The sequence below is a fragment of the Chaetura pelagica genome, unplaced genomic scaffold (genome assembly GCF_000747805.2).
Source record: "Chaetura pelagica isolate M959 unplaced genomic scaffold, ChaPel_1.0 scaffold604, whole genome shotgun sequence".
Classification (NCBI taxonomy): domain Eukaryota; kingdom Metazoa; phylum Chordata; class Aves; order Apodiformes; family Apodidae; genus Chaetura; species Chaetura pelagica.
Window position 1 is genome coordinate 250,178 of NW_009952965.1, and position 9,913 is coordinate 260,090.

The window sequence follows — 9,913 nt, forward strand, 5'->3', positions numbered from 1 at the left end:
TCAGCCTCCTTTAAATCCCTCTGAATTCTTGTGTTGGGAGGATCAGGGACTCACTGGGCTCAACTTCATCGTCTACCCACAGTTTCTTCCTATTTTTAGAATGTGTTTCCTGCTCCATGGTTGTGTTGGCTGCCTCCATAGGCAGGTTGCACCTCAGCCCCTGGAACATCTCCTGAAGCTTCCCATTCTTCCCATCTTCCCAGCCCTGTGAGTGGAGGGGCTGCATCTCTGGAACAGCCTGGGTTGTGTCCCTGCTGTCCCTGGGCAGCATCTCTTGGGTCTCTGCAGCCCACAGGGTTCCTGGTGGAACTCACAGCTCCAGGTGAAGAACATCCCATCCCCCAGTGCTCTGCTGTGTCTTCAGGCCTGTCCCAGCTCCTTGCAAGGCCTCCCAGCTCATCTGTGGATGCTCTTAAGCACCTTTAACATTTAACAAAGCATTTATCTCCATTCCCAGTCTCACACTGTTGCCTTTGCAGAAACTCCCTCTGATCTTTCTCTACTCCTTCCTCTCCCCACCACTTCCTGGCCTCCCTGATGCCCTCATGCTCTGGACAGCTCTGACAGATGTCTGAGCCATTTCTGCCCCACTTGGCTTGTGTTTTCCCCGAGGTCCTACATGAAATGCTCAGTCAAAACTCCACTGTGTTCATGGGCCAGTGGTCTCCTTCCACTTAGAGTCATCTCCTCTCTGCTGGTTTCCCATTTGCTAGAGTTCACCTCCCAGCCTGACCCAATTCCTGACCCTGTCCTGGCTCCAGGATCAGATTCCCCATCCCCATGGACACTTCTCACACAATGCTCATGGTGATTCCCACAGCCAGGGTGGTTAACACCTCAACAGGAGCTAGAAAAGGCACTTTGCACCCTGGGATGGTTTGGAGCAGATGAAGGAGAAGTCACCCAGTCCTGCAGCTTTCACTGAGCCATGAAATCCCCACACCCAGCTGGGATCGTGGCTTGTTCCACCAGGATGTCATGGAATCATGGAATGTTTTGGTTGGAAAAGACCTTGAAGCTCATCCAGCCCAACCCTTCCCCCAGCCCTGCCCAGGCCACCCCTGCCCCGTGTCCCTCAGCACCATCTCCAGGGCTTGGAAACCCCTCCAGGGATGGGGACTCCCCCCCTGCCCTGGGCAGCCTGGGCCAGGCCCTGACAACCCTTGCCAGGGAGAAACTGTTCCCAAGGTCCAACCTCAGCCTCCCCTGGCACAACTTGAGGCCGGTTCCTCTGCTCCTGCCCCTTGTTCCTGGGGAGCAGAGCCCAACCCCCCCTGGCTCCAACCTCCTCTCAGGCAGCTGCAGAGCCAGCAGGTCTCCCCTCAGCTCCTTGGCTCCAGGCTGGACACCCCCAGCTCCCTCAGCTGCTCCTGCTCACACTTGTGCTCCAGCCCCTTCCCCAGCTCCCTTGCCCTTCCCTGGACACGCTCCAGCCCCTCCGTGTCCTTCTTGTCCCCAGGGGTATGTCAAGAGAAGCTGTTTCCACCCAAAAATATTGTTTGCAGTTCTATCAAAAGACAAAGGCTTTCCAGAAGCACCAACACCCTGATGTTTATTATAGACAGAAATAATGAACATGTGGTTTATTTCACCCAGGAATGACTGTGTGTTTCTCTGGCAGGGCTGGGGGTGGTTCCACCTTCCCACAAAAGCTCCTTTTTTCTTCTCCTTTACGCTTTTCCGGGCATTTTCTCTCCTGGATGCTGGGAGCTGGCAGAGCCTCAGCCAGTGCTCACACCTCCCTGTCTCTTCCTGTGGGATCCTTGTCAAAAGAAGTTGTTTTCATCCCCAGAAGATGCCCAGCAGCAACATCCATCGTTCTGGCCTCACTGACTTGACTCGGTGTGCGGGTCACGCCGGGGCTTGGTGAGGAGCCAAAGCTGCTGTCAGGTTGGGCTGGGCTTGGGACCTGCGTGAGCTCTGGCCTCTTGTAGATGGCCTCCTGAGCTGTGTCTGTACCACAGAGCCAGCAGGATCCTTGGATCAAGAGGATCTAGAGGATGGCAGAAGAAACCAACCTTCAGAGCCTGTGGCCGTTTGCTCGTCTACGGTTAAAAGGCAGATCATGAAAGTTGGAGAATTTGGGTTTAGCTCTTAATTCTGACACTGTTTTCTGTGTCCTTGGGCATCTCACTTTGCTCCCTGCCCGTGACTTCCTTCAGCCACGCAACAGTCATAAATGCACCCAGTTCCACCCCAAAAGCTTTAAATTACAAGATCTTCCACCTTGAATATGACCCAGTTGGTCCTTTAAACTGCCAGGAGACCAATCATAAGTAATTAGTAGATTAATAGATGTTCCTTAAATAGTAGTAACTGTTGGAATACCTAAGGAACGATGGATGGTGAAGAGATGTGTGTTTCCAAGCTTGGAATTTAATAGCACAAACTTTCTTTCACCTTAATTTCATCTTAATTACCTTTATCTGACTGAATCATCAGGTTGGAGAGGCAGGAGGTGCCGTGGTGGGACAGGATTATGCACTGGAATCTCAGGTTTTAGCCCAAGTTGGAGTAGAAGTGGGACCTGCCTCTGCCTTTGCTGCCATCAGGGTCTTGCTCGAGGTCTTGCAGAGCATCAGTGATCCCCAAAGGATGTTTCATTGTGGGTTGCCCTTGTTGGTGGAAGACTTGGTTGGACTTTCAGGACTATGTCGGATCATCTCCAGCTCAGACTCTTCCTCTGGGATCTCAGTTCTGCAAGAACCTGGGGAAGCATCTCCCCAGCTGGGCTACTTGGATGAAGTGGCAGGGAGTGGTAGAATGAAGGGGAAGGGTTTCAAGCTGAAAGAGGGAAAATTGATATGAGATCTTAGGGGGAAATTCTTTGGTGTGAGGGTGGTGAGAGCCTGGCCCAGGTTGCCCAGGGAAGCTGTGGCTGCCCCATCCCTGGCAGTGTTGAAGGGCAGGTTGGATGGGGCTTGGAGCAGCCTGGGCTGCTGGGAGGTGTCCCTGCCCATGCAGGGGGGTTGGAACTGGGTGATCTTGAAGGTCCCTTCCAACCCAAACCAGTCTGGGATCCTATGACTGGTGGGAGGAGAAGGAGCAGCATTAGCTCTTGTTCCAGCCACTTGGTGCTGAACCTGCTGTCCCAGCACGTCATGGCAGGAATCTCTGAGAGGCTCCTCTGCGTGTGCAGCTTCTGCTGCTAAGACAGGGTAAAAATAGCAAACTAAGCAGGGATTTCAGCCTCAACTCCCTGAGACAAGAGTAAATAAGAACTAAATAACCTGCACAAGGAGAGGGCTTGATGTGCTGCTGCCCTGCAATGCCTCTCCAGCCAGTGCTGCTGAGGCTTCAAATCACTCTGTCACACTCAGAAATTCTGGGAAATTCAGGGATTTGACTTCCAGCTGAGGTCACAGCAGAGTTTTCCCAAAGGCCAAGGCCATCAATGTCTCTTCCCTCTTCCCCAGGCTGGTGAGGGCTCAGGGGGATGGATCTGCTGCCTTTCTCCTGCTCCTCTTGGTGGTCCAAGGGGCCTGTGGCTGGGGCTGCTGCACCAGCTCAGCCACCCCCAGCCCAAGGGAGCAGCCAAGCACACCCCTGCTTGTGGTACAAGGGAAGTTCTTTGTCATATAAAATAGTGGCTTTTCTGGCTTTCAGCCAAGGGGACATCCCTGCTGTCACCCCTTCCTCAGCCAGGGCAGAGGACAGTCATCTGGCCATGCTTCCTGGGGTGTGTGTGTGTCCCAGCAGTGACCCAAACAGCCAAGGACAAACCAATCTGGGTGGCAGAACTTCCTGATTTCACTTGTGAGGATCATCTTCAGCACCAGAGCTGGGTTCAAGGGTTAAAAACCTGGGGAATGGGCTGGAGTTTGAGCCTGTGCCAGCAGCTGTCCCTGCTGTCCTGTCACTGCTGTCCTGCTGCCCTGCTGCCCTGCTGCATGGTCTGTCACTCTGCCTGGAGAGGGAATTAAAAAGGAAACCAAACCACAAGCTCTAGATCTGTTTTCCTGTACCTATTTCATGCTGCACTTTCCATCTCTGAGCTCAGGACAGGGGATGTCACCAGTGTTACTCTGACTCAAGCCACAGCAGCAGTTGCTCACCAGGTCGTTGGGGAGCAGGGGCTGAGCACCCAGCACCCAGCACCTCTGCCACCCAGCCTGGGAGACCTGTCCCCTTGGCACCCACCCTGCAGCCCAGACCTCTGGGCCCACATCCCCCAGGTCCATGTCCCCTGGGTGGGGGACCCTGAGGTGCAGGAGCTGGGGCTCAGCTGAGCCCTCCTGGAGCTGATCCTTGGCTCAAGGCAGGGTCTGTCCCAGCCCCCCCTGCCTGCCCCCCGGGGCCAAGCGAGGGTGCTGAGCGTGTGTGTGTCTGTCTGTGTCTGTCTATGTGTGTCTGTGTGTGTCTGTGCCTGTCTGTCTGTCTGTGTGTCTGTGTATGTCTGTGTGTGTCTGTGCCTGTCTGCCTGTGTGTGTCTGTGTGTGTCTGTGTGTGTCTGTGTGTGTCTGTGTCTGTCTGTCTGTGTGTGTCTGTGTGTCTGTCTGTGTGTCTGTCTGTGTCTGTCTGTGTCTGTCTGTGTGTGTCTGTGCCTGTCTGCCTGTGTGTCTGTGTCTGTCTGTCTGTGTGTGTCTGTCTGTGTTTGTCTGTGTGTCTGTCTGTGTGTCTATGTCTGTGTGTGTGTGTGCCTGTGTGTCTGTGTATGTCTGTGTGTGTGTGTGCCTGTATCTGTCTGTGTTTGTGTGTGTCTGTCTCTGTTGGGGTGTGTCTGTGTGTGTCTGTCTGTCTGTGTGTCTGTGTGTGTGTGTCTATGTTTTTATGTACCTGTATCTGTCTGTCTGTCTCTGTCTGCCTGTGTGTCTGTGTCTGTCTGTGTGTCTGTGTGTGTGTGCTTGTGTGTGTCTGTCTCTGTTGGGGTGTGTCAGCATGTGTGTGTCTATGTTTTTATGTGCCTGTGTCTGTGTCTCTGTGTGCCTGTATCTGTCTGTGTCTGTCTGTCTGTCTGTGTCCGTCTGTCTGTATCTGTCTGTCTCTGTCTGCCTGTCTGTCTGTGTCTGTCTGTCTGTCTGTGTCTGTCTGTCTGTCTGTGTCCCTGTCTCTGTCTGTCCCCACTGACTGTCCCTCCCTCCCGTCCCCAGCGAGCGCCGGGCTCTGCAGGTCAGTGTCACCAACCCCGTGCAGTGCAGCCTGCACGGCAGGAAATGCACCGTGGCCGTGGAGACCAAGAGGAACCAATCCCAGCCGGATTTCACCCGGCACCGCTCCGGCTTCGTCCTCTGCGTCCCGGGGAATTAACACCCCTGGCCTCAGAACCGGCCCCGGCTCCGCTCCCTGCCCGGGCGTCTCCAGGGATTCATCTCCAGCTGCTCAGCTTGTGGCTTGGGCAGGCGCCTAAACCAGATCCCTACAGCTTGAGGTTTAGCAAACCCAAAGTCAGGAGAGGGTTTTACATGCAACCAAGTCTTAAAACAGCCCCTGACCTGGATCCAGCTCACGGGACAGGCCAGAACAGCAGGAAAGTGCTTCTGAATTAGCCCCCCAAAAAGGCATCTGTAGGTACTTACACCTTTCCTCCCTTTTCCACGTAGAGTTTTTGGAACCCTCTCCACAAATCCCTTCTGTGTTTTGGTTTTCTGTCTTTTTTTTTTTTTTTTGCAATATTTTGCAGCCTCCACAGGAGGAACCAAAGATACTGGGCTCAGGGAGCCTGGTCCTGTAAGACCAAATCCCAGTGGAACCAGAGCCAGGTTTGGAAAGGAGGGCTGGCTTCCCACTCTGGGAATACCCTCCGTGCTCTTCCAGCCTGGAGTTGGGGTGGTACATGGACACACACCTCTAAACTTGCCACTTTCCTGCCTGGAGCTCATTAACCCATCCCAGCACCTTGGTTGGAGACAGGAAGAGTGGGACTCACAGTGCAGAGGTTTTAGTTTCTAATCCTGCATTGCTTTTGCCTTAATTACCCTCCCGGGTGAGCTGAAATCCAGTGGGTTCCCACTGGGACCAGGTGGCCTTGTTGAATTTTAAGATGATCCACGTGGCTCCATGTTAGTCCCAGGGAGGAGGTTCAGAGAGGGCTGGAGGACACGAGGTTGGTCTGGAGCCAGTTGGAGCTTGGCCTGAGCTGCTGCTCCCTTGCTTTGCACTATTGACCATGGACTTGGGGCCCATCCAAGGGCTGGTGGCACCGACCCCCTGCACCCATCCCAGCTCTTCCCTCTGAGAAGCCTTTTCCTGGGTCTTTCTGGCCGTGGGTGTTGGACGTTGGGTTCCTGGAGCACCTTGGCTTGTCTGGTGGCATCAGGTGTCCCCCTGCACTGTGCCCACCCTGCCCAGCCAGCTCAGGAGGGGCCGTGGCTGTGATTCAGCTGGGGGGGCTGGAGCTGGGGGGGCCATGGGGCTGTTGGGTTTGTATGGTCTGAGTCCTGGCACTGCTGGTCAGGTCAGGATTTCCAGCCCGTTGGACTTGGGGGGTCTGTGGGTGTCCCCACCTTGGGGACCACCTGTCCCCAGCCCCACCAGCCAACAGGGAGCACGTGTTTGATGGAGCATTTCAGGGCTGGGGAAGCCTGGAAGAGGCTCTTCCCTGAATGACCTGGGAATGAGAGGCATCCCAAAGCCACCCCGTGGGGACACTGAGACCTGGAGTGAGGGGACCTGGAGCACAGAGACTGGATCTGCAGTGTGGGGGGGACGGGACAAGCAAACCTCCCCCCATGTGCTTTGCCAAGTGGGCCCCACACCAGAGCCCCCCTGTCCACGTGGCCCTCCTAGACCAGCTCCCACCACCATCCCAGCACCACATCCCGGCCACCAGGATGATCCACGTGGCTCCATGTTAGTCCCAGGGAGGAGGTTCAGAGAGGGCTGGAGGACACGAGGTTGGTCTGGAGCCAGTTGGAGCTTGGCCTGAGCTGCTGCTCCCTTGCTTTGCACTATTGACCATGGACTTGGGGCCCATCCAAGGGCTGGTGGCACCGACCCCCTGCACCCATCCCAGCTCTTCCCTCTGAGAAGCCTTTTCCTGGGTCTTTCTGGCCGTGGGTGTTGGACGTTGGGTTCCTGGAGCACCTTGGCTTGTCTGGTGGCCTCAGGTGTCCCCCTGCACTGTGCCCACCCTGCCCAGCCAGCTCAGGAGGGGCCGTGGCTGTGATTCAGCTGGGGGGGCTGGAGCTGGGGGGGCCATGGGGCTGTTGGGTTTGTATGGTCTGAGTCCTGGCACTGCTGGTCAGGTCAGGATTTCCAGCCCGTTGGACTTGGGGGGTCTGTGGGTGTCCCCACCTTGGGGACCACCTGTCCCCAGCCCCACCAGCCAACAGGGAGCACGTGTTTGATGGAGCATTTCAGGGCTGGGGAAGCCTGGAAGAGGCTCTTCCCTGAATGACCTGGGAATGAGAGGCATCCCAAAGCCACCCCGTGGGGACACTGAGACCTGGAGTGAGGGGACCTGGAGCACAGAGACTGGATCTGCAGTGTGGGGGGGACAGGACAGGGAAACCCCCCCCCCCTTGCCAAGGGGGCCCCACACCAGAGCCCCCCTGTCCACGTGGCCCTCCTAGACCAGCTCCCAACACCATCCCAGCACCACATCCCGGCCACCAGCTCCGGGGTTCCTGCTGGGCTCCTGCCCTGGAGCTTTGGGAAGAACCTTCCAGATGCTGGTCAAGTCCCCACCACCACTGGGACCACGGGGAGGTGACGTGGAGGTGACATCTCCCCCAGGTGACCTCACCAAGCACACGCAGACGGGCAGCTCAGGACCACCAAGGACCTTCCAGCTCCACCCTGAATCCCACGGGACACCCCAGCTCCCATCAGCACCCCCAGGAAAAGCCTCCTCATTCCCCTTTGTTTGCACTTCTGGCTTCCCACACCTCCCAGTCCCCACGTCCTCCCTGGTGACACTAAACCCACAGGCAGTGGCAGGAGAGTTAATCAGCACTTTTAGCCACGATCCCTCCAGGAAATGGTTCCATCAAATCCTGCCCAAGGGCCAAAAATCTCAGCGTTGGGAAAATCCTGATAGACCAGATGGCAACATTGTATGTCTGAAATGTGTCTTTATAAAATACATTCTCTGTTCCTGCTCTGGTTTTATATATATAAAAAAATATATATAAAAATATAAATATATAAAATATAAATATTCCTGTTTTTTCCCCCCATAAATTGTGTCTCAATTGAATTTTGGTTATTGCAAGAATGCAATGAATCTTTTTTTAAAAAATGATGATTTCAAATCGCTGATGTTTTCATGTGTAAAAGAGCATTTAAAAAAGAAAAAAAAACAAACCCCAAAACCCCAACCTGCTCTCATGGGACTTTGTTTTCATCACTCAATGTAATAAATAATAGTGGGGAAAAAAAAACAACAAACCCCAAAACCAACCAACGAGTCGCATCCCCCCCTGGAGGTGCCTCTTTCTCCTGGGGGGTGATGATGCTGATGGTGCTCAGGGAGTTTGGGTGGCCCCATAACCCCATTTTTCACCCCCTCTGTCCCCCCTCCCTTGAGCTTGAACCGATTCAACCCGCGGCTCCTTTAACCCCTGGTGAACCCGCCCTTTCCCCAAGCAAATCCCATTTTTTCCCCTTTCCCCAAACAAATCCCATTTTCCCCTTTCCCCAAACAAATCCCATTTTTTCCCCTTTCCCCAAGCAAATCCCATTTTTTCCCCTTTCCCCAAACAAATCCCATTTTTCCCCTTTCCCCAAGCAAATCCCATTTTTCCCAGCTCCAGGAATGGGGGGGGATTGCAGGAAAGACTCTCCAAGCCCCTCTGCCGTGTAATGGATGGTCAGTGCATTTTTATTTCATCAGCACAGTACAAAAATAAATAAAAATAAGGGGAGGGGGGGAGGGGATTAAATTACAGGCACACGGAGCCCCACGACACAGTCGGTCGGGTTATAAACCACACACACCCACAAACACACTGGCAACACACACACACCAAAAATAAAAACGAGACCAAAAAAATTATAAATTAAGAAGTAACAATACCCACCAGTTTGGTCAACAAAGAGCTAGAGAAGAAATTGCACTAAATCAGATAAAACAAAACCCAACCCAGAGGAACCATCAGCGGGGCCCAGTGCACGGGGCTGCAGGTGAGGAAGGGGCTGCAGGTGAGGAAGGGGCTGCAGGTGAGAAAGGAGCTGCAGGTGAGAAAGGAGCTGCAGGGGAGAAAAACCCTCCGTGACAAATCAAAACATCAAACTCAAATGGCACATGAGATTCCCTCCCTCTCCACTGCAACTTTAACACCCGACGGACCAGAACTAAACTAAGGGCTGTGCACACGGAGAGAAAGAAGGGAAAAAAAAAACTCATCATTTATATATATTTATATTTAGTGTCAGGTCTTTGTGCACGGGTCTCATTTGATATTATTAATTTTTTTACAGCCATTTCTCATTTCCTTGTTGGTTTTGTTGTTGTTGTTGTTGTTGCTGTCGATTCTTTTTTTTTTTAATGCTTTTTTTTTTTTGTCCTTTTATTTTTTTTCTCTGAAGACACAAAATGCTCCTGTTTGCATGCGCAGAACCACTGGAAAAGCAACAATGAAAGAATAAAGAAGGGTTGTGTGGTTGGTTGTTTTTTTTTTCCTTGGGGTATTTTTTTTTGCCCCCCCCCCTCCCCCCGCGGGGCAGGAGGGGGTTTTTTTTTCGTCTTTTTTTGTCTTTTTCCTTTTTTTGTCTCTTTTTTTGTTGTTCTAAAATCCATTTAGCAGCATGTAGATCCTTTCCTTGCTTGCACGACTCAAGTAAGATCCTTTTTTTTCTGGTTTCACACCAAATACTGATGCTCAGTGCACGATGGGAACGAGACATTTTCACATTGATGTCATGACACAGTAGCGGTTTTTTCCCTTCCCCCAGACCCGCCCTCGGGAAATTCGAGTCTCTTCCAAGAAAATAAATAAAGGGAAAAGGGGGTTTTGGGTCGGGGGGAGGTCGC

General features: G+C 53.3%; 1 protein-coding gene across 1 annotated transcript in view; it reads left to right on the top strand.

Moving 5' to 3' along the window:
- Positions 1–5,247, top strand: part of MYO1D (myosin ID) — a 161,503-nt gene extending 156,256 nt beyond the window's left edge. The window contains exon 23 of the mRNA XM_009995698.1: positions 5,091–5,247. Coding sequence (XP_009994000.1) covers positions 5,091–5,247 — 157 coding nt within the window. The remainder of the gene's footprint in view (positions 1–5,090) is intronic.
- Positions 5,248–9,913: the final 4,666 nt, after the last annotated feature.